Below are 24,440 nucleotides of genomic sequence, written 5' to 3' on the forward strand. Positions count from 1 at the left end.
AACTAGAGGGATCCATCTTCTAGGCAAAGAGAATACTTGGAAAAAGAAATTATTTAAACATGGACATGACATCATTAAATGGTCTACTAGTACATAATTAAAAGGATAGTGGACATCTATTGAAACAAATATATTAACATCTTGGATGGATCTCAAGGACATAAAAAAAGAAGCTAATCCCATAGGTTACACACTCTGTGATTCCACTTGTATTTTTTGAGGGGGATTGAATCCACTGTGCTACATCCCCAGCCCTTTTTATTTTGAGACAGTCTTGCGAAGTTGCACAGGCTGGCTGGAATTCGTGATCCTTCTGCCTCAGCCTTCTGAGTGGCTGGGATTACAAGCATGCACCATTGCACCCAGTTGATACAACATTCTTCAAAGAACAAAATGGAACAGATTAGTGATTTTCAAATAATGAGAACAGTTTGGTGCAACTATAAAGGTGTGGTACCATAAAGGCAGAACACTTAAAAATGTGGAACAAGGGACATACCACCAACTAGTGCATGTAAAAATTGATGCAATCTAAATAAGGCTAGTTAATGTTTTACAGATGTTAACTTCCTGAGTTTGTTGTACTATAGGTATGTAAGGTGCTGCCATTGGGGGAAGCTAGGTGAAGAGCTACATGGGACTCTGCTGAATTTGCAATTTCCTGAGAGTCCAGGATTACTTAAAAATAAGGAGTTTTTTTTTTTTTTGGGGGGGGGGGGGGGGGGGACAAGAAACACTAGCTCATTAAATATTTTCTTATCTTTGAAAATAAAACCATCTGCTGACTGTTCATGGCTTCATATGTTGCATTCTTTAACCTTCCCGATGACTTGGAAATGTTACAAACTTTAAAATTCATTGAAATTGAGACTAGGATAGGTAATTGTCTAAGGCTCTTGGAGCAATGTTGCATACAATGTTGTATACCCGACTCTTGGGTGTTTAAATTCTGATCGGTCTCACTTACTTGACATTGTAAAATATTCTTCTATTTGGCAAAATTTAGAGGATTTTATAGCTGTCATTTTCTGTTGTTAAATAAAAAAGACTCAAAATTCCTAAGGGATAAATAGCGAAACAGTTAAAAAGGAACCATCAGTGGTTGGAAGTGCACATGTACAGGCAGCATGCGCATAAAATTACAAAAGTTAATAAAACGTAAAGTATTATCCCCAGCACCACAGAAAAAAAAGTAAAGTATTAAAGTGGAAAAAATGTAGTATTAGTACCAGAACAGGTTAAGCAATGCCTGAAATAACACACAATTGGGGATTCCATAAAATTCTTGGAAAACCTATCTCTTGGGCATCGCTGAACTATTAAATCTGATTTCTCGGTATCTCCAAGAGGTGGAGGTGGAGATACCGAGAAATCCACTTTGCCAAGAGTCCCAAGAAAGGGGAGCCACTTAGAACGCATCGCGCTGCCACCCGGCAGCTCCCAAGTCCTTCCACAGCGGCAGAGCGTCTCGGAAGCAGCCCCGGCCCGGCCCGCCCGCCGAGGCCCGAGCCCGCTCTCGGGTTCCCGGTACGTCTTCCGCCGCGGGGGACGGCGGCCGGCACTCCGCAAATGCCACTCGGCCAGGCCTTCTCCCACGGCTCTGGGGCGCGAGCGACCTGGCGTCCTGCCACCACTCTTCGTGTCCTCAGGTCCTCTCTCGTCCGGTCCACGCAAGCACCACGGCTAACTTACTACACTCGCTGCGTCCCGAACCCAACCCGCGTTCTCACCCCAACGCCAGCACCGCCTGGCGTGCCCTTCACGTGACGGCGCAACCCAATGAGCTAGGCCCACGCGGTCCAGACGGCCGCATGCGCTCACAGAGCCGCCGCGATACGCTGGCGTTAGTGCCCCCCGAAGATCCGGGCCGCAGGGAATAAGGGTTCCCATGGAGCGTTGTTTCCGAGCTTGGCCGCGGGAGCGGGTCCTGATTGGCTCGCTCTGGAGGCGGGGAGGGGACCTATTTGAGAGAGGGACCGCTTCCTGAAGCGCGAGGCAGGAAGTTACCTGTTCCTTGGGAGTCCGGCGGAGAAAGTGCTCTCTGCCGCGCTGGTGCCGGTGAGGGCTGGAGGTGGCTGGGAGCCGGCCGTCGGTTCACGCAGCACCACGGCCGCCTCCTCCAGCCCCGAGCCCGGCGCGGCCGCCCGGGGGGCTCCTCCGGGATCCCTGAAGCGGCTCCGAGGAACGCCTCCCCAGGCGTCGGCGCCGGCCGGGGGACGGGCTGTGCTGTTGGGCGCTCGGGGCGGCAGTGGGAAGAACCCCCGCCGCCTGTCCTGGAAGCCCGAGGCCCGGGTCCTGAGCGCCTGCCTTGGACCTGAGTCTAGACGGAGCCAACACGCTCAGCCCCGGCCCGCCGCAGGCGGGGCTCTGCCTCGTCTCTGACATGTCGCCCACCCTCTCCCACAAGGACAGCAGTCGGCAGCGGCGGCCAGGGACTTTCAGCCACGCTCTGGACATGAAGAGCGGCCCCCTGCCGCCGGGCAGCTGGGACGACAGTCACCCGGCCTCGGCGGGCGGGGAGGGGGACCGGGAGGCCCTGCTGAGGGACGCCGGCCCCGCGGACTTCCCCAAAGCCCCGCGCGGCTGCCGGGCCGAGCTCAGCAGCATTTTGCTGCTGCTCTTCCTTTACGTGCTCCAGGGCATCCCGCTCGGCCTGGCGGGAAGCATCCCGCTCATCCTGCAGAGCAAAAACGTCAGCTACACCGACCAGGCGTTCTTCAGCTTCGTCTTTTGGCCCTTCAGCCTCAAGTTGCTCTGGGCCCCGCTGGTCGACGCGGTCTACCTTAAGAACTTCGGTCGGCGCAAATCCTGGCTGGTGCCCACACAGTACGTACTGGGACTCTTCATGATCTATCTGTCCACCCAGGTGGACCGCTTGCTCGGGAATGCGGACGGCAGGACCCCCGACGTGCTTGCCCTCACTGTGACATTCTTTCTGTTTGAATTCCTGGCCGCCACTCAGGACATCGCCGTGGATGGCTGGGCGTTGACTATGTTGTCCCGAGAAAACGTGGGCTATGCTTCCACCTGCAACTCCGTGGGCCAAACAGCAGGCTACTTTTTGGGCAATGTTTTGTTTTTGGCCCTTGAATCAGCCGACTTTTGTAACAAATATTTGCGGTTTCAGCCTCAGCCGAGGGGAATTGTTACTCTTTCAGGTAGGGTATTGAACTCCTGCGCTGTCAGGTTTATTCCGTGTCTGAGCCCTTCGGACCGTGGGACGTTGCAGGGAAGCTCATTATTTAATTTGCTGGAAGTGTTTGCGGGAGACAGTCGGGGTGTGTTTTCTGTCTCGTTAAAGTGGGCTTTGAGGCATCGGTGAAGCTGTTGTCAGTACCCCGCAGTGGACAGGGAGCGGTAACCCGGAACATAACAAAACTCTCAGGCTGGGAATCCTGGGGCACTTGCTGAGTCACAGATGCACCTTTTTCCAAAGTCTAGCTCCCGGGGCTCACATTTTTCCTCTTTGTTTTGTTGGATTGAGATTTCTGACTCCCTGCTTTCAGATCCGTTTCCACCCCTAGTCCTGTGCCAGTTGTCCTCATCTAGCCTTCTGGTGAATGGAGCAGGGTTCATTCATTCACACAGGGAGGCGCTCATGTGACAGGATTCAAAGGACCTTCTGTGAATAAGACACTGTCCCCTGGCCCAGGAATGGGGAGGTGGTTCATCTTGGGGAGCCTAGAGTTGCAGGCCCTTGACTGCCTCCGGGATCAGGCTTTGCATTGCAGATAGCGGTTGATTTTGTTCTTTGTTGAATATATAAAAATATTTAGACTGACTTGTTCTTTTGAATAGTTGTTTTAGTAACTGTGGTATTTGAACTTTTTTCTCCAAGAGAGTCTAAAAATAGTTTACTTTTTGATTTAACTTATCTGCTTCTGTTTTGGGGTCAAACATTTTAGCTTTAGTCTCCTTTAAGTTTTTGCAGCTTTTTTTTTTTTTTTTTTTTTTTTGGTGGGGGGCGGTGCTGGGGATTGAACCCAGGGCCTTGTGCTTGTGAGGCAGGCACTCTACCAACAGCTGTACCCCTAGCCCCAGTATTTTTTTTTTTTTTTTTTTTTTTTTTTTTGCGAGAGTTCATGCTTGCTAGGTACGTGCTTTACCACTGAGCTACCTAGGGCCCTTGCCCTAAATTAATAATTTCAAGGAACTTAGAGTAGAGAAAGAATCACAAAATAAACATTGCTTAGATAATTAAAGAAGAGCCAAACATAGAGGCACTGTTTAGAAAATCTGAGTATTAAAAGGAGGCATAATTTTTAAAAATTATTAATATGTTCTCTGATTGCAAAGTAGTACTCTAAATAGTAAATTTAGAACAGAAGGCTAGGATGAGAGTAGAACCCCTTAGAAAGAAAGCCTTATTATGCTGAGATTGACTTTTTCATACCTTCAGGGATCCAGAATAATCCTGAACTTAAGAAATAGACTTTATGTTTTTCAAGAATCCCTAGAGGCAAAGAGAGAACTTTTAAGCTGCAAGAAATGATGGAAGGGGGCTGGGATTGTGGCTCAGTGGTAGAGCACTTGCCTAGCATGCCTGAGGCACTGAGTTCGATCCTCAGCACCATATAAAAATAAATAAAAGAAAGATATTGTGTCCATCTGCACTAAATATATATATATATATATAATATTAATAATAATGAAATGATGAAAGGAACCCAGAAGAAAAAAGATTAGAACATAAAGTTTTATTCCTTGAAAAGATCATACATTTCAATTTTTTTTTGTTGTTGTTCTGGGGATTGAACTTCCGGGGCACTCGACCACTGAGCCACATCCCCAGCCCTATTTTGTATTTTATTTAGAGACAGGTTCTCACTAAGTTGCTTAGCACCTCTCTGTTGCTGAGGCTGGCTTTGAACTCCATATCTTCCTGCCTCAACTTCTCAAGCCACTGGGATTGCTCGTGTGCACCACTGTGCCTGGCTCTTTATTCTTATATATGAGGAATTATATAATTAGTCAAGTGACTAATTAGTGGTAGACATACTGGTAGTTTGGTTCCTGGCTCCTTTTCTGGTGCTTTTCCTAAGGTTGGCAGGATAGGCAGTAGGAAAAACCTTGAAACCTAAACATAATCATTTGCTGACTGGGCTTTTCTACCAGAGAAAAGCAACACTGTGATTCCTGAGGTCTAAAGAGCCTGCAGTAGAAAGCCTGACTCCAGAAATCACAGATTGAAGTTTTAGTTTTAATTTTTAACTGACCTAGGCCATTTACTCAGCACTGAATGCCAGTTTGGTGCTAGCCAGGTGGTAGGTGTTAATGATTTAATAAAACCCAGGAATTTTCTGCTTCCAAGGAACTCAGTTTATAGTGAAGATTTGTGAACCACAGTGATGAAGTGAGTAAATGGATAATGTAAATGAGTCAACTGAGTTGGTGTGACAGTTTGTGAATTGGAGGGAACATTTTCATGTCAAATGATGACATGAAAACCCATGCCCCTATAAAGGTAAGAGCTCAACTCCAATCAGTTGTTGTCTTGTGGCAGTAGGATCCCAGGATTACTAGATCTTATATATATTCAAGAAAAGCTGGAAATTCCCTTGAGTGCAACTAGACCTGCTTTTTAGAATTTAATTCTAAAAAGGACTAATTGGCACAGTTATATAGACTAGCTATATCGGTTGTTATACATCACTTAGCATCCATATCTACGCTTAAAACATTACCTTGTGTTCTCCAAAAGGCAGAAATATACAAGTGGAGAACAGATCTGCAGTTCTTAGGGTTGTGGGTGGGGAGAAGATAGGTAAGTATTAATGGATTGCATGAGGGAGTTTGGGAGGTGATAAAATTGTTCTGTATGTTTTCCCCCTGTACTGGGGAATGGACCCAGGAACATTCTACCACTGAGCTACGTCCCCAGCCTTGTTTACTTTTTATAGTTTGAGGCAGGGTCTCTCTACATTGTCCAGGCTGACCTCCAACTTGTGAGCCTCCTGCCTCAGCCTCTGAAGTAGCTGGTATTATGGTTGTGTACCACTATCCCTGGACTGTTCTGTATCTTGGTGGTGATTTGAAATCTGTACATGTGTTAAAATTCATACAGCTCTATACCGAAAAGTTCAGTTTTAATGTGTAATAATTTAAAAGTAAAATGTATTTTTTAAAAACTTTAAAAAACCTCATTCATTATCTGAAAAGCTAATGTCATTCAAAGTATAGTGATATAAAATCCTTGAGTTTAGCTCCCTTTTTAGCTTTATAATTGTTATTTCATAAATGAAATCATTTAGTATGTATCCTTTGGAAACAGACTTTTTTTGTCCAGTGTGATTGTTTTGAGGTTTATCAAAGTTGTATGTATTGTTTGTTATTGTTTGTTTCTTTTTATTAATGAAAAGTATTTTATTTACTTTTTTTTAAACAGTACTTGAAATTGAACCCAAGTAGTATTTTAACTCTGAAAAACATCCCCCAACCCTTAACTTTTTTTTTTTTTTTTTTGGTGGTGCTGGGGATTGAACCCAGGGCCTCGTGCTTGCAAGGCAAGCACTCTACCAACTGAGCTATCTCCCCAGCCCCTTGTTAATTTTTTTTTTTTTTTTTTTTTTTTTGAGACAAAGTCTCACTAAATTGTCCAGGCTGGCCTTGAACTCATGATCCTCCTACCTCAGCCTCCCATGTAGCTGGTATTAGAGGCGTGTACGACCGTGTCCTGCAAAAATATTTGTTAGACATACCACAGGCTTTTCCACCACAGATCCACGAAAGAGTGTAGTTAGTTTCTAGTTTTTGATTCTACTATCTGAAGATAAGTCTTCCTTTCCCTGGAATAAATGTCTAAGATAACAGATGGTAGGTTGTATGGAAAGTTCATTTTTAGTTTTGAAAGGCCCTGCCAAACTATTTTCCGTAGTAGCCGTACCATTTAATCTTCCTGCCAGCAATGAAAGGGCGATCCAGCTTCTCTCCATCCTTGCCAGCATTAGTGTTCTTGCTGTTTTTTGTTTTAGTTGGTCTGATGGTTGTATAGTCTGTTAATTTTATAGCATAGTGTAAGTTGTAATAAAATAACATGGAATAATTACTGTCTGAAGACAATTAAGTTGCTGAACTGCAACTACTGATTCCAACCTCCCATCTTCATGTGATATGAGTGCTGAAAAACTCTAAGCAGTGCCAACAGTTTTATAAATATGAATTCAGCCCAAAAGATTGAAGGATATCACATTGTACAAAGGTTGTACAAAAGTTGATGCAAGAACCTCATATCATAAGCTTCAGAATGGAGGTGTATGTTTTTAGTTTTTGTGAATTTTGTATCTGGTCAGAATAGTGATTTACTGGCATATATTCCGTAATAAAAGCACCAGAGTTAGGATGACTTGGAAGCACTGAATATGTTGGCCCCTTAACCTCAGTCTTGTGTGCTGGGCTTAGTTTGAGTCTAGTATTTTGGAATAACACGCCCCTTAATCGCAAGCTGGCTGCTTCAACTGGTGCTTGGCTAATGAAATAGCAATCTCTTCTACCCGTGGAGGAAAACCTGACATTCTTGGAGTTAATGAAATGATATGTGATTGCATAAGTGGCATCTTCCTACTGGGTTATGAAATATAAGAAATTAGGAAGATTTCTAAATTAATCTTGTATTTACCCTATATTTGCATTACATGCTGTCTTTTAGAAACTGAACCCCTAGGAAGACATGACTGATGTATAAGCACAGGTGTTTTCTGTGAGTTCTCTTCGGTGGCTTGGGTATTTTAGCAAAGCTTACGGGAGAGATTTGTGAAATAAAAGAAAGGCTTATTTCTGCTAAAATGCAGGTGGGGACTCAGGGCCAGGCCATAATATTATTGCTTCAGTTTCCTCTGCTGTGAAATTGAGAGCCTCAAACTAGAAGGTGAATATTCAGAACCCTTCACCCTGACTGGTGGAGTAGAGCTTTGCCAAAACCAAGAAGGTGAGAGGAAGACGAAACAGATACTAGATCAGCAGGTGTCATTCTGCTTTCCCACCACGGGCTTCTGAAGGACTGGCCTTCCTCTCTGCCCTGTTTGAGAGAGCTGCAGGGAGGGGAGCTGAGCCCGAGGCAGGTTTGTCAGTCAGGGCTGCTGACTTCTTCTCTCTCCTGATCCTGGAAGAGTCCGTCTACACTGCAAAGGCCCAAGGGCCTCAATGAAACCCTTAAAGCGTAAAGTTTTTTCAAAGTCTAATGTTTTATCATAACTCTTGGCAGTTTTGCTTTCTCCAACATATTTTTATTGAAGTATTTCCCTATAAATTATCAAGAAAGCTGGCAGTGGGTTTGGTAGCTCAAGCCTGTAATACTGTGGAGGTTGAAGCAGGAGGATCTGTTTTTTGTTTTGTTTTTTTCTTTTTGAGTTATAGACAGACACAATACCTTTATTTTATTTATTTATTTTTATGTGGTGCTGAGGATCAAACCCAGTGCCTCACACATGCTAGGCAAGTGCTCTACCACTGAGCTACATCCCCAGCCCAGATCTCACGTTTTGAGACTAGACCTGAGTTTGAATCCCACCATTGGCACTGGTTCATGATCTTGTTTGCGTACAAAGTAGGAATAATAATACCTGTTTTGGTCAGAGGTTTTTGAAATCTAAATGAGATATCCTGTGTTTTTTCCCTGTGCTTAGAATAGGTGCTAGTTTTTGTATGCTTTTGGTCTCTGATGAATTGTTCCATGCCCTTAATTTTTGCATTGGTGATACGCTGGATGAGATCTTATAGCTACTTTACAATATTTAGTCTTTTTAAGGTTTGTTTAAAAATCATGTTTATGAAACTTGAACATCAACTTAGACATCGGGAGCGTATGTTTACATATGAATACTTTTGCAGATAAAATACATGTATCAGAATTAATCAAATTGTTAATGCAGTATTTACATATTTTGGTAATGATATACTTTTGCAGTGATTGGCATATCATGCTGTGGATGTTCTCTAACATCAAAGTAAGATTAGTAAGTAATGCTTTGCTGGGCATAATGATGCATGTTTTTAATCCCAGCCACTTGGGAAGAGGGTCACAAGTTCCAGGCAGCCTGGGCAACTTAGTGAAACCCCAAGTTAAAAAAAAAAAAGAGTTCAGTGGTAGAGCACTTGCCTAGCTTGGGGAGGCCCTGGATTCCATCCCCAACACCACAAAATGAAAGGGTGAATAAATGAACTTTTAAAATAAGTAATATAATGGTCAGTATTTATGTATTATTATTTATTTTAAAGTAAATAATCTAATAGTGTTTGTAAACTTCTGGGAGAGTCCAAATTGTTTCTTGGCTATTGGTTTTTTACTCTTTTGTTTATGTGAGGTATGGAAAGTCCTCGAAGTAGGCTCTAGGGACTCATTGTCTATACTTCCTTTCCAGTGTACTGTTATTTTTTTCCTCATAGCACAAAGAAATTAAAAATGATCTTTGCTGCAAGCATTACTGAAATCTGATTGTTCTTGTTCCACACTTGTAATCCAAGATACTTGTGAGGCAGAGGCAGAAGCAGGAAGATCATAAGTTTAAAGCCAACCTGGGCAATTTAGCAAGATCTTGTCTCAAAATGAAAGAGGGTTGAGGATGTGGCTCAGTGATACAGTGAGTGATAGCCTAGTATATGTGAGACCATGGATTAGTTCATAGCACTACCAAAAAAAAAAAAAAAAGGAAAGAAACAGGAAGTGAGGAGGAAGGAGAATACACTAAAGAAATTAACATGGTGGTTTTTTTTTTTTGAGGGGTGGGAGGATTTGTTTGTTTTGTGCCGCAGTCCAGCCCTAGCAGGGGTCAGGAGTCCTAGGTGGATGGGAGGCCTCGGCACGGTGGAGAAACAGCACACAGAGACAGAGACACCAAGTGTTCTGAGGCTGAATCTGTCTTTATTTTTCTGCCAGCCTTTTTATAGATATTTTTCTTTAGTAATGATTATGTCATTTTTGGTTAGTTTAAAACAAGAAAAACTTTCAAAAGTTATAATCTATGCTTCTTCTCAAAGTACACATTCTCTCTGTATGACAGCCCGGACCAAAGCAACCTTGTCTCCCAGCCAGATTAAAACAACCTTGTCCCTCAGCTAAACTGAGGCACCATGATCTGCCCGCCTTCAACCTTCAGAACAAACACGTCACCAGATTTTCTGAGAAACCACCCCCACCATGAACTCCAGTGTTACAGTGAAAAGCTTTTACTGATATTAAAGGGCAAAGAAATCAACTTATAATTAATATTTAGTCTATTCTAGTTTCATATAATGACGGACTACAATCTTATTCTGATTCTCAAAGAATTAGACTAAACATAGGAAAAGTACAAATTATATTTATGACTAACCTAAATGTTTTTATTATGTAAAGTATCTCTAGAATCAACTATTGAATCTAGGAAAGCAACAAAGTTTAAACACTGCATCCAAGCTCAGAGGAATGTGTCTTTATCCATCTATTATACTAAAGCAATCACAGGCTCCTTTTAACTTGAACACTGCTATAATTGTTTATTTTCATATATTTTATCTATGTATTACTGCTAAATTTTCATTGTGCACTATTTTGTGTCCCAATACAGTCCAATAAGTTTCTAAATGATATATTGATTATTAATATTAAAAAGTAACCACACATGGAGACATGCCAAGCCTATGGCCCCCAAGAGGGAGGACTATCAACAGAACCGTGTCAAGTGTTGAGTCCTCTATTCCAACAGACTGTGTCAGGTGTCGGATCCTCTACTCCAACAGAGCTGTGTCAAATGTCAGAGTGGCAGGAAATAGATGCAGCAGTTTTGTTTTGTTCCTAGAGAAATAGAACTCTTGAAGTAGTATATAACTGGAAAACATTTTTAAAGATTTGCATAGAAACCACTAATTGGAATTTCTGGTCACAGTGAAAGTAATATATATATTTTTCAGGGCTCCTGAGTTGCTGGGATTACAGGTATGCACCACTGTGCCTGGCTAATTTTTTATTTTGAAACAGAGTCTCACTAAGTTACCTGGATTTGCTTTGAATTTATGATCCTTCTTTCTTTGGGATTACAGTTATGCACCATCATGCTTTGTAAGAAGATTTAAAAAAAATTTTTTTTAAATTTATTTTTTCTACATGTTTTGATGATGTATTACAGTTGTACACAGTGATGGGATTTATTGTTAAATATTCATACATGCATACAATATAATAATAGAGATTATTCTTTTATTTTTAAAAATTTTTTTTTTTTTACTATTATTATTTTTTTTACGATGCCAGGGATTGAACCCAGAGCCTTGTGCTTGCAAGGCAAGCATTCTACCACCTGAGCCATATCCCCAGCCCCGAGATTATTCTTAAACATTAAAAACATTGGAAAGTTTAAAAATGGAAAATCTAATATAAATAATAATCATCTATTGATTATTGTCTGCATTGTATTCATGTAATAAAGAGCTGAAATGGTGTGTGTAAATGTTACTGATGAACCTTCTGGGATATGAAAGTCATCTACCCCTGTCCCTGTCCTTGTATCATTCAATTCAGTTACACTTTTTCCATGTTAAAGTCTTGAATGTCTATTCTGGGTCTGTGTAATTAATGCAGGTTTAGTAGAAATAGCACTGTTGTTACCTGCTGTTCCTCGTGGGAGGCCTGATAGACACATAAATGTCAGTTGTTTTTGGTTTTTATTTTTTATTTTTAAATTTTTTTTTAGTTGAGGAAAAATTGTAAATGGAATTATTTAGCATCAATGAAGTTATGTCATTTCAAAAGTTAATTATAGATTTAAAACATTCTTAATTTCAGATTTTCTTTTTTTCTGGGGAACTATATTTTTAATAACAACAACATTAGTTGCCTTTCTGAAAAAAGAAAACAAAGAAATATCGGTAGTAAAAGAAGAAACGCAAGGAATCACAGATACTTACAAGCTGCTTTTTGCAATTATAAAAATGCCAGCAGTTCTGACATTTTGCCTTCTGATTCTAACTTCAAAGGTAAGAAACTGATACAGCAAATGTACCATTCTGTTATATAATTACCAATATCATGGAGTAGTTTCAATAACTTTTCATAGTCCCTTTCTACCACCATTATAATTTAACAATAAAAAATTTGTTTATTAAATGTATTTTAAAGCATGTGATGATATCAAATATAATTTCAAAGTAAGCTAAATGGGGATCTTGAAAAGAGTTATATCAATGTGAAGAACTACTAATTTATTTAATTAATGACATTAATGCTGGAAGTAGAAATGAATGCCTTAAAAAAGCAATAGTTTTCTGTACTGTTATAACAAGTATACCATTAATTCTGGGGTAGTGAAATTATTTACTGAGAATGTGTTTTACAAAGGTATGGAAGTCTTTGAGTATTAGAAATCTGTTTAAAAATCCATTGAATTGTTTTTTAATATTGAAATATCCATAAAATACATGAGATTACTGGTGACTTTTACTCTGTATTAAGATGTCTCCATTTTATAGTTCTGGAACATTTACAACATCATGTTAAAAGAAAGGTAAGTGTAGTTTGTTAGAGGGAGCTTTCCTACTGGAGGGATTCATATTCCTTAAATTTGGAATCTTCTGGAATTTAAGTTTTATCTATGTAAACCTATCCACACACACACTTCACTGCTATCTTTTGATTCCCCTAGAGGAATTAGTACAACTTCATTGCTTTCTTCTCTCTCTCTCTTTTTTTTTTTTTTTTTTTTTGGTTGGTTTGTTTTGTTTTCCACCGTACTTAGGATTGAACCCAGGGCTTCCCACTAGGCAAGTGCTTTTCCACTGAGCTACATCCCGGCCTTTTTTAAAAGTTTCATTTTGAGACAGGGTCTCAACAAGTTGCTGAGGCTGGCCTTGAACTTGTGATCCTCCTGCCTAAACCTCCAGAGTAGCTGGGATTACGTGGTGCACCACCATGTGTCTGGCTTTGCTTTCATTTTAAATAGTGAGTTTTTCCTCCTCTTTGGTGATAGGGAAAGTAAGTTTAGAAAATGCTGAAAAGACTAATTAGAACACATTTTAAAAAGTGAAAAAAAAAAAAATGCTGAAAAGTTCAAGCAAGATAGCATTACCGAGGTACATCATTTAGAATTTTATTGCACATGCTTGTAATCTTACTGGCTTGGGAGGCTGAGGCAGTAGGATCACGAGTTCATAGTCAGCCTCAGAAATTTAGCAAGACCCTGTCTCTAAATAAAATACAAAAAAGAGCTGAGGATGTGGCTCAGTGGTTAAACGCCCCTGGGTTCAATTTCTAATACCTAAATAAATAAATAAAAGTTATTGGCATTTTTGGCATCTTTTCTTCTAGCACCCTTTTTTTCTTTATATGTGTATACATGTCTATATATATATATGTTTCGTATGTATATTTACAAATACACTTTAGAAGTAGAATTGGATCGTATTGTATGTAATTTTTTAATCTTATAATACATTCCTGTATCATTAAGTGATGTTTGAAAACATGCCTTTTTTTTTTTTTTTTTTTTTTTTTTTTTTTTGCAGTGCTAGGGATTGAACCCAGGGCCTTGTGCTTGCGAGGCAGGCACTCGACCAACTGAACTATATCCCCAGCCCGAAAGCATGCTTTTTAATAGATACAAAATGGCTATAGTAGTATCAATTTGCCCTAACCCACTCAGTCATTTTTTTGTTTTGTATTCAATTTGCTTATGTTTTTTAATGATAAAATGCACCATTTTTGTGCTTCTCTTTATTTGGTGTTCTATTTTTTCTAATAGATTATGCAATGGGCAATTAGTAGGTCAGAGAATGTGATTACTAAACTGCTTTTCAGAAGGTTGTACTAATTTTTACTGTCCCTAGCTATGTGTAAGGAGTTGCTTCAATTACAGAAGCCATCATCCTATATTCTCCTTTTAAGGTAAACCTCGCCAGAAGTAACATCTCTCCCAGTATTAATTAAAACTATACATTTATTTTCCGTGCTTTTAAGTTTTATATATAAATGGACTATACAATGTGTATCCTCAAATCTGATGCTTGTATTCTTCAACTCAACACAATAGTGCAGTATGTGCAGTTTACTCATTAATATTTATTTATTTTTGGTACTGGGAATTAAACAAGGGTACTTTACCACTAACCTATATCCAGCCCCTTTTATCTTTTATTTTGAGACAGGATCTCACTAAATTGCCCAGGCTGGCCTTGAACTTGTGATCATCCTGCCTCAGCCTCCCAAATCACTGGGATTACAGGTGTGCACCTCTGTGCCTATCTTTTAGTTGTTGTTTTTAAGAATTAACTGCACTCCCCACCCACCGCCACTGCCATTTTTATTCACTCTCTGTTATACTACAGTGAAACATTAGATGACCTCAGGAGCATTATTGTGATCTATTAGAAATCATAAAAAATATATACATGTGGTAGCAACACCTCATTTCAACCGGACTTATTTGTAGTTATTTAAAAGTTTTTCTTTTAAACTTAAAATATACAATTAAGTAAGTGTGGATTTTTCATACTGTTTGTTCCAGCAGATTGAACTTTTTTGAAGTAGAGATTTAATTGTAATCAAAGCCTATATAACTATTACAGATACTAAATTTTCTGTTGTTTATTAAATATCATTAGTAAAACATAGGGTAAAGTGTACCTTATATAAATTGATTGTTGTACCAAACATAATAACATGATACTTACTTGTAACTGTCATGGGTCAATAATGAAATTGAGGGTTCTTAAAAAAGTCTGTGCTTGAAAGAAAGTATTTCATGAGTGACAAATTAAAATACTTTTTTTTCCCCCCAGATTGGTTTTTCAGCAGCAGATGCAGTAACGGGACTGAAATTGGTAGAAGAGGGCGTACCCAAAGAACATTTAGCCCTACTGGCAGTTCCAATGGTTCCTTTACAGATAATATTGCCTCTGATTATCAGCAAATACACTGCAGGTCCACAGCCATTAAATATATTTTACAAGGCCATGCCTTACAGGTAAAAATGAAAATTTACCACAGATTAAAGTGGAGCATTCATCAGTAGCACTGATATCTGAGTTTAGCATGTGTGGGAAAAGGCTTGAAAAGCATCTTCAGTGTCAATGTCATTTGTATGCACTTTCATTTCTTCAGCTGGTTTTAGATTACAGGCTTCTTTCATATGATAGGCACACGAATTTCTCTTTCTGGTTGTTTATTCTCAAATGGAAATCAACTTAGTGCTCCTTTTTTGCAGATTACTGCTTGGATTGGAGTATGCACTCCTGGTTTGGTGGACTCCTAAAGTAGAGCACCAAGGAGGATTCCCTCTGTATTACTACGTCATAGTGCTGCTGAGTTATGCCTTACACCAGGTGAGCTCGCGGTGGCTTTCCCAGGAGGCGAGCTGTTCTGTGCCAAATCAAGAAGGTGTTTTTCTTCAGCTGTCTTAAAACAATAATGCATGTTAATATTTCAGCATGAGTCTCACACTGAAGAAATTAGCTAATGGTGAACTTTAAAATTTAGAACTTTTGATTTTTAATGAGTTCTATTCCTGGAAAGGGAGCTTTTTATTTATTCATTGATTGATTCATTCATCTTTTAAGAAAGGTGTTGTTTGACTTTAGATTTCATTAGAGAGTTTCTAAAGTGTATTAAAGAAATTCAGATAACCAGACACTTTGTGGGAAAAATGGTATAAGGACAAGTAAATTTGGGAACTAATCCTTGACATTTAGAACTGATTCCAAAGCCAGTTAATTTTACTCTTGTTAAGTATTCCTCTCTGTCCGTAGATTTGGGTTCTTTCTTTCTTCATTTTCTAATATCTTTTCTTTCTCAAAGTATTGAAAACTAATGATGGTCATTGGATTAAAGGCACTAGGATAAGATTTAGCTTCTGTATTGAAAGTTACAGTTTACTGACTTCGGAAGCCGTGTGTTGAGCTGGGTTTGCTTTGTTACTTGTGTTTGTAATCCCTAAAAGCAGCTATCTCCACTTTGCTTTAGCTTCACCTAAGCTACTGTTGCAGAATGAGGTATTTTTGTTTTGGATGCAAGTGATTTGAGTAAATGGCAGAGCCCCACCCAGCAGTGACTTTGAACTCAATTGCAGTTATTGCTAACATATATTTCAAAGTCACTTTGGATTTTTCTATGAAACCTAGCCTAAACCTTTTGAAAGTTATATTTACTAACTTCCTAATATAGTTTTTCATGGAAACCTAAAGATATGGCTACCAACTAATCTGAAGGTGTTTTGTTGTTGTTTGCATACAGTTAAATCATTTAGGAGAATTCCAATAGTGGAACATGTTAGATCGTTTGCAAAATCATTGAGGCCAGGCTAGACTTTTCCCCCTGTTTTGCCCATACTTAGTTAATGCTAGGCACATAATGGAACTTAAAAGAAGTGTTTTAGCCTAGGTGTGGTGGCACACACCTGTAATCCCAGTGATTTGGGAGATTGAGGCAAGAGCATCACAGTTGGAGGCCAGCCTCAGAAACTTAGTGAGACCCTGTCTCAAAACAAAAATTAAACAGGGCTAGGGATATAGCTCAGTGGCAAAGCACACTGGGGTTAAAGTACAGATAAGTGAATGAATGAGTGAGTGAATAACTTATTGTCTCTCAGTGTCTGAAGGAGTACTCCTAGAAACACTGTTTCCATCTTCCTAAATGGAAGGTTAATTTAGGACTTTTTAAGTTCTTTTTGCTCTGACAAAGGTTTTTCTCTTTAGTTTGTTACATAAATTTTGAAAAGTTATTTTCCTTATGTGTATGTATAGGATAAAAAAGTTCTATTTTTATGTTTCTTTGGATGTTTACATGTATAACACAGGTATGCATATACATCTCACATATACACACAGTCACATACACAGTATGTATTTAGGTACAGAAATGACGTTTTACGTTTTGCCGTCTGCACCCTTTAGTGCACCCGCCGCTTTCTCTGTGGAGCTCCCTGACTACTCATGGTGGAGTTGATACCTGGTGTCTGAGCCCCACTGTACTCACCACAGCTGTTTATTCCTTGTTCCTCATCTGTCACACATTCTGCAGGCGCAAAAGGACTGTTTCTTATTTGTCTTTGTGTTGCCATGATCTTAAAGCCTGCTTATACTATGTGCCCAATAAACGTTTTTTGAATTGAGTTCAGTAAGATAATGAAAATTGGTTTTCAGGATTATGACTTTGATGTTTTTGTTTTGTTTGTCTTGTTTTGGTGTGTGTGTGGCACTGGGGATGAACTCGGGGCCTTACACATGCTGGCCAAGCCTGCTACCACTGAGTTATACTCCTAGCCCAGTTTTGATGTTCTTAGCTTTATAGGTAAAATCCTAGGGGTGGGGGTGTTGTGTAGTGGTCGAGCATGTGCTCAGCATGTGTGAGCCTCTAGGCTCAATCCCTGACATCAAAGAAGAAAATGTCTAATCATATGAAAATTTTACATTTTTCCTGTAGATTACATTGTACAGCATGTATGTGTCTATAATGGCTTTCAATGCAAAGGTCAGTGATCCCCTTATTGGAGGAACATACATGACCCTTTTAAACACTGTATCCAATTTGGGAGGAAACTGGCCCTCTACAGTTGCTCTTTGGTTGGTGGATCCCCTCACAGTGAAAGAGTGTGTAGGAGCATCAAACCAGAATTGTCGGACACCTGATGCTGTTGAGGTAAGTGTGTTTTAATATTAGAAAATATTAAATCAGGGCTGGGGATATAGCTCAGTTGGTAGAGGGTAGAGTGCCTTCCTTGCAAGCACAAGGCCCTGGATTCAATCCCCAGCACCACAAAACAAAAAGAAAAAGAAAAAGAAAAAAAAAAAAATTGACATAACTTTCTTGTTTGCCTCTAGGAGTACTATGTACCATACTATGTACCATATCTTTTTTTTTTTTTTTTTTTTTTTGCAGTGCTGGGGATCGAACCCAGGGCCTTGTGCTTGCAAGGCAAGTGCTCTACCGACTGAGCTATCTCCCCAGCCCCCATATCTTTTTTTAAAAAAAATCATATTTGCCTGTAGTTTCTAGCAAATGCAAATGGAGCCAGGCATGTTGGAGCATGCCTGTAATCCCAGAGGCTTGGGAGACTGAGGCAAATTCAAAGCCAGCCTCAGCATCATAGTGAGGCCCTAAGCAGCTTAGACTCTGTCTCAAAATAAAAAATAAGAGCTGGGGAGATAGCTCAGTTGGTAGAGTGCTTGCCTTGCAAGCACAAGGCCCTGGGTTCGATTCCCCAGCATCGCCAAAAAAAATAAAATAAAATAAAATAAAAAATAAAAAATGGGCTGGGGATGTGACTCAGTGCTTAAGTGCCCTGGGTTCAATCCTTGGTACCAAAAAAGAAAGAAAGAAAAAATTGCAAATGGAAATTTGCTTGTTGTTTATCTGTCACAACTGATAACAACTGTAACAATGTCTGTCAATCAGACAAGCAAAGAAGGGAAACTCTCCCTCATCCCACCATGAGGGTAACTGTCCTAATGCATAAATAACAGCCAAGTTTTATAATAATAGGAAAGAGGGAAAATTGCACTGGCTATTCATATAACAATTGTAGCTAAAACTGAATGGTGATAGTTTGTTGATAAACTATTTCAAAGTAACATTAGTCGTCTTCTAGAGTAAGTTCATTGAAAACTTATTTGCATTTTCAAATATGAAAAACTTCATTTTGAAAATGAGTATTGCTCACAGCAAGAACCGAAAATTATTTTTACTTGTTAGTAGTATTAGGTTAAGATACATTAGCATATTTTGTCATTTTGAGTGAAATGTTGAAATGTTTTAACAAAATGTATTTTGATTAATCCTTTTAATTAAAAAGTGGAAACTTTAATTACTGGATACCTTCCATTTTGAAATTGTGGAATACTTCTTATTATTTCTTTTTTAACAGCTTTGCAAAAAACTTGGTGGCTCATGTGTTACAGCACTGGATGGTTATTATGTGGAATCCATTATTTGTGTTCTTATTGGATTTGGTTGGTGGTTCTTTCTTGGTCCCAAATTTAAAAAGTTACAGGATGAAGGACCATCTTCATGGAAGTGCAAAAGAGGCAATTAATGCACACACTATTGGATATTCTAGAAGGTAACCATAGTTTAGTTTTAATTCAGAGAGCTATGATAATCAGTGCACAGGAGTATAAAATATTATTTTAAGCAAGGAAATTATTAATATAAAATGCCAAATGTTAAAAAGTAGTAACCTTTATGTATGATCATATTTTTTCCTTGTCTTTTCAATATATTTAAAGTTTTCTTAAGGCCAGGATATTGATTCTAAAACAACTCTTCTGGCCTTTTTATTTGATGTATGTCTTTTTAATTTACTGACCAAAGCATATTTTAAGCTGCAATGCAGTAGTCATTGGTGGAAACCACACAGTCAAGTATTATCAGTACCTGTCATTGAGCTGAAACCTTGGTATAGTATATTAGAAGGAAGACAGCTTGGTATTCAGGTTCTAACTACAACTAATCTGACCTTGTTGCAGTTAAAGTCTTATTCGGAATTATAAATTTGTTAATTTTATGTGGAATTTGCTGAGAAGAGAATGTAGACTACTGAAACATCATTTAGTTGTTTTTTTTTTTTTTTTTTTACCATATCCACATTTTTCAAATGGATCTGTGTTAAAAAGACTATTTTAAAATGTATTTCCTGCTTTTGTAAGCATTAAAGGTTTATAAGATTATTCAAACTATTTTTTATAAAATGATTCTGTTTTTAATTTATTGATTTCTCCTGCTCCTACCCTGATTTTGGGGAAAATATTTTGATTCCTTGTTAACTTTTACTCTGAAGCTTACATATGTTTTAGTTTGTCACAAGTGCTTCGTGGCACACAGACGGCTAACGAAGGGATCGAGTTTAGTCTTGTTTGTATGTGTGTGGCAAAGTTTTGAAAATAAAAAATTAAATGTTATTAATCAAGTAGTTCTTTTTTTAATTATCGAAAGGGGGAAAACAGTAAAACTTTCCAATTAAGTGAAATTTACTATATTTTAAAATTATATTTAAAGAGACAGACATTTTGTGCCTTTGACAAATTAATGTGGTAGGAGAAAGTTGAATGTTTCTTAAGCACTTTACTAATGAAAATATCTCATGATTCCTTTATGCCAAATCAGGTACTGTATTTTCATTTATTAAAACCGTATTTGTGAACTGTAGTTTCTAGTGGAGAGTTGCTATTCCAGAAGAATTAAGCTCTGAGTACACTAGTGATTTCCAGTCTATAATGTGCACCCAGGGATACGGCTCTTTGCATATTACATGTTGGGTTGTTACTCTGACTCTTTAGAAATTACAAAATTTCTTCAAAGGCGAGGGGAAAGAGATTGAGTTATGAATCTTAGTAGTTTTATCTTTGTGGGAAAATACATACTAACTCCTGACTTTGTTAATTTTATAACATAGGTTGACTTTTAGAGAGGGGTCTTTGTAAGTAATGGAGGATGAATGGGTGGGATAAACAGCACCCTGAAGAAAGGTGGGCGGTGGCCTCTAGCATGCACGCACTGCCGTTGGGGAGCCTGTGTCAGGCGTCAGAGTCAGATATTGAAGAATCACCCGGAAAAATACTCACCTGGAGTCAAGGAAGGAGGCTACACAAAGCCGGGGACTGCAGTACTTTGTGACATGGTTGTCTCTTATTATGTATTATAATCAAAATGTTTACTTGAATAAAGAAAATCCACTTAACTATCACATGTGAAATGAATTTTGATTTTTAATTTTTGGATTAAGAAGCTCAGATTTCTTTGTTGTTTCACATAATACACTTTCATAATTTTAAGTCCATATGTTTTTAGTATCTTGAAGTTTTAAAACATATATTAAGCCTTTATAAGGTGAAAGCCAATGATTGCATTTGTTCTAGAAATGAACCAAAAATTATTTTCAATTACAGTCTCTAGTAATTTGGGAACATATTTGTAATGTATCCTAAAAATGACTTGTTAATAGTGATGTGCAACTGTGTTGCATACATTGATCATGAATGGCATTTTAAAATGATTTACCTGAATCTCATTGTAAATTAATAGTACTAAAAAATGCTACCTTATTTTTATGTGTGTTTTTTGATTGGTTGATCCTGATAAATCAGGTTCTGCTTTCAAATCTGGGCATTAAGTCTTCCAGCTAATGCATATATGTTGACTGGCTAATCGTGGATTGAATATATCTCTCTTTTTGTCAGTATCTCCGTATGTACTTTGGTTTACAATCTGAATACAGCTGAATTTGAAGAATTCAAGATAAGCTAAGACTAAAACTGAAAAATCTGTCCATTTATGAATAATTTTTCCTTATCAGTTGCAAAAAGTTTAACACCTCAGCAGATTTCTCTAGAACTTTTTTGTAATAAACTTTTAAATCTAATCTGCAATCTAAAACTATTGTTGGATTTTATCCATTTGTTTCAAGGGTAGCCTAACCAGATGTCAGTGGGACCCTGAAACCCTTGAATTGCTTAGAAAAGTCTGAATGTGTAATTTTTTATATTTCCGGATAGAACTTTTGTTAAAATCTTGAATGGGCTGCTGTTCAAAAACATGTAATAGCCTTGGCCTTGATTGTGGGCTGCACTGTGAATTACAATCATAAAATTGAAGTAATAGCTATAGATGTGTTCAAAGCATCTTAAAAAGAATATGTAGAGAAGAATCTGTGATGAACCTTGAAGATGGCTGCGTGGATAGTTCTGAACTTGAACCTTGAAGGGATGAGAGCAGATGAGGCACTGTTAATAGAAGAGAGGACACAGTGGTGGATTCTGTCCTACAAAAGTCATCTCCTAGCCATCTCCCCTATGCATGGCCTTTATTTTTGCATGTTGCTGTATATTAAATGATTGAGATCATTGTTTCACATAACAGATGATCAGATTTGTTTTTGCATTTTGGGGAATCGTGTTTTCTCAAGTAGTTAGAAGAGTGAGTGAAGCCGTGAAGCACAGGCCTTGCTAACAAATGAAGAAACGACCTCTTGGGAATGTCCCATGCAGGTTTCCAAAATATATTTTACCATAGTATTAGAGAAAGAAAATAAACTTTAAAAATCATTTCAATATAGATAGGATTAACATTTAATAAAAAACATTTTAGTTTTAGAAAAGGTGATATTGTGCATTGTGGCTACTGAGACTTTTTTAACCCATGCCTTTATTAGATAAAGTATGATTATTTTCTTAGAAGATGTGACATATTATGATAGACCATAGTATTCTGTTCCATTTCAGTTTGTATCTGCTGAATTGACAGTGCTAAATTTTTAATGTAATTACTGTTTGATTTGGGACTTCGAATTCATACAAGTAAAAACTGATGTGAGGGTGTTCATTTTACCTCACTGATTTGTTAGCAAAGATAGAATAGGCAAAGAGAGTGCATTTTTGTTCCTAGAATTCTGTTCTGGTGGAGGCAGGTTCTGTATCAGGACAGACTTATGTGCAGAACTCTTCCTTAATGAAATAGGAATGTTTCTTTGATAATTGGGTTATAAAATTGCCTTTAGGAGGTATGTTTTGTTGTATGGGAGGGGAGTAAATAGTGTGTAGGAGAAAATAGTTTTACATAGCAGAATGAAAATTTTATAATAATTATATTCAATCTTTAAAAAGTTTTTACCCAAGTATATAATTAAAGAGATAATGTTAAAATATTAGCAGTTAATTTGCATGACTCATGATGTTTTGAATCATTTAGAAAAAGGTTCCTTGGCACATACCTGTAGTCCCAGCTACTTGGGAGACTAAGACAGGAAGATCACAACTTTAAGGTCAGCCTGGGCAACTTAGTAAGACCCTGTCTCAAAATACAAAATAAGAGGCTGGGGCTGTAGGTCAGTGGTAGAGGCGCTTGCCTGGCACATGTGAAGCACCAGGTTTGACAAAGTAAATAAAATGAAAGTGTTCTGCCCTTCTACAACAAATAAATAAACAAATAAATAGAAAAAGGCCAGGGGTGTAAGTCAGTTCAATCCCCAGTACATTAAAAAGAAGAAAGAAGACTGGCTGCTACATTTGGATAGCTTTTTATTGTCAATATTGACAATACAACTTTATAACAGTTTTTTGTGAAGAATAATGATTGACATGAACAAGGTATTAGTACATTTCATAGGGAATTGTCATAGATCTCTAAATTTTAATACCCTTCTCAGTTGCAGTGAATCAGTCACTAATACAGAATATAAATATTAAGGGCTATTATTTTCCTTAAAGTGAAAATGTTGAGAAAGTTTTATAGTCAGTTATTGAAATAGAAGTTTATTACATAAACCTACAAAATTAGGAAAATGTAAAATTAAAACAGTTAGATATTTTTAAAAGTTAATTTGACATATTTGATAAATTTCTGTATATATTGTCCTCAGATATTGCCTTGCAAGAGTTAATGTAAGGGTAGTGGGTGTAGCTCAGGAGTATTGCATTTGCCTAGCATGCTCAAGGCCCTGGATTCGGTCCCCAGTAGCACACACACACACCAAAAAAATGTATGAAAGTATTAAAAATATATATATATCTATATATCGAAAGCTGTCATTATTGAAACCTTTACAAAGTTGTTGCACCCAGGTAGTACTTTGAATCAAATGTGTAGCATACAACCATTTGTATTATCATTTTTGGAAGATCTAGCATTAGTCTTGATAATTTTGTATTGTTTTAAGTGTTTCGAGTGTATGTGAAATGTTCAGTTATGTTTGGTTAATTTAATAAAAAATGTGCATTAAACTTTGATATTTATGCAGTATTTTAGGATTTGGAATAAATTATAAATCCAGATTTTTTACATGAAGGATTATTTAAATGTTCAAAATGATTGTTATACAATCTCTAAAAAAATAAAACATTAATGAAATATCTTGTTTTATTTTAATTAATAGCTAAATTCACCTTAATATTATTGTTAAAATTAGAGTAGATGGCATTATTTAATTAGAACCAACTACAGTAATTTCCAATTACAGTACTTACCACCAAACATTTCTTTTTTTCTTATGAAGCCATCCTTGGCTCTAGTTATCTGTCATTTATAACCTGAGCAAATGGAGGGCAGATAGGTATATGATACTTTCCTTTAAGAGCAGATGATATGTAGGTAATTTGAGATCATAAAAAATTTCACTGAGGCATTTTATTACAAGATCTCATATTTTTGAGACACTTGTATTTTGGTATTAGTGATTACAATTTTAAAGGAAAGTGGAAATGCATAGAAAAATATTTCCGTACAAGTTGGTGCTATTGGAGCAAATTTTACTTAAATTTGGAATCTTTGCTGAAAAAGAAGTCTTTGAAGTTAGATTATGACTGCATAAATAGAAACAATCAAGAACAAATTCATTTGTAGGCTGCCAAAACAAAATACCACAGACTTGGTGGCTTAAACTATGGAATTTTTTCTTTTCCCCTCACAGTTCTGGAGCTGGAAATCCAAGATCATGGTGTCAGAGGTTGGGTTTCTCCTGAGCCCTCTCCATGGTTTGGAGACCGCCACCTTT

The 24,440-nt window shown here is 38.0% G+C and overlaps 1 protein-coding gene across 4 annotated transcripts; it reads left to right on the forward strand.

The window, feature by feature from the left end:
• Window positions 1-1,970: 1,970 nt before the first annotated feature.
• LOC306670978 (acetyl-coenzyme A transporter 1) lies at window positions 1,971-22,883 on the forward strand. Of its 4 annotated transcripts, XM_079156057.1 has the most exons (7): window positions 1,977-3,158; window positions 11,756-11,946; window positions 14,743-14,927; window positions 15,168-15,285; window positions 17,381-17,596; window positions 18,822-19,016; window positions 20,349-22,883. In XM_079156057.1, exons 1-6 carry the CDS (start codon window positions 2,384-2,386, stop codon window positions 18,987-18,989), a joined length of 1,653 nt encoding a protein of 550 aa, XP_079012183.1. In that variant the 5' UTR covers window positions 1,977-2,383; the 3' UTR covers window positions 18,990-19,016; window positions 20,349-22,883. The 4 variants fall into 4 exon arrangements, with proteins under 4 accessions (XP_079012184.1, XP_079012183.1, XP_079012182.1 ...); XM_079156056.1 differs by having other exon boundaries at window positions 18,822-22,883; XM_079156059.1 differs by lacking the exon at window positions 11,756-11,946 and having other exon boundaries at window positions 2,878-3,158; window positions 18,822-22,883.
• Window positions 22,884-24,440: the final 1,557 nt, after the last annotated feature.

This window comes from Sciurus vulgaris (assembly GCF_902686455.1).
Source record: "Sciurus vulgaris genome assembly, chromosome: 10".
NCBI classification, from domain to species: Eukaryota; Metazoa; Chordata; class Mammalia; order Rodentia; family Sciuridae; genus Sciurus; species Sciurus vulgaris.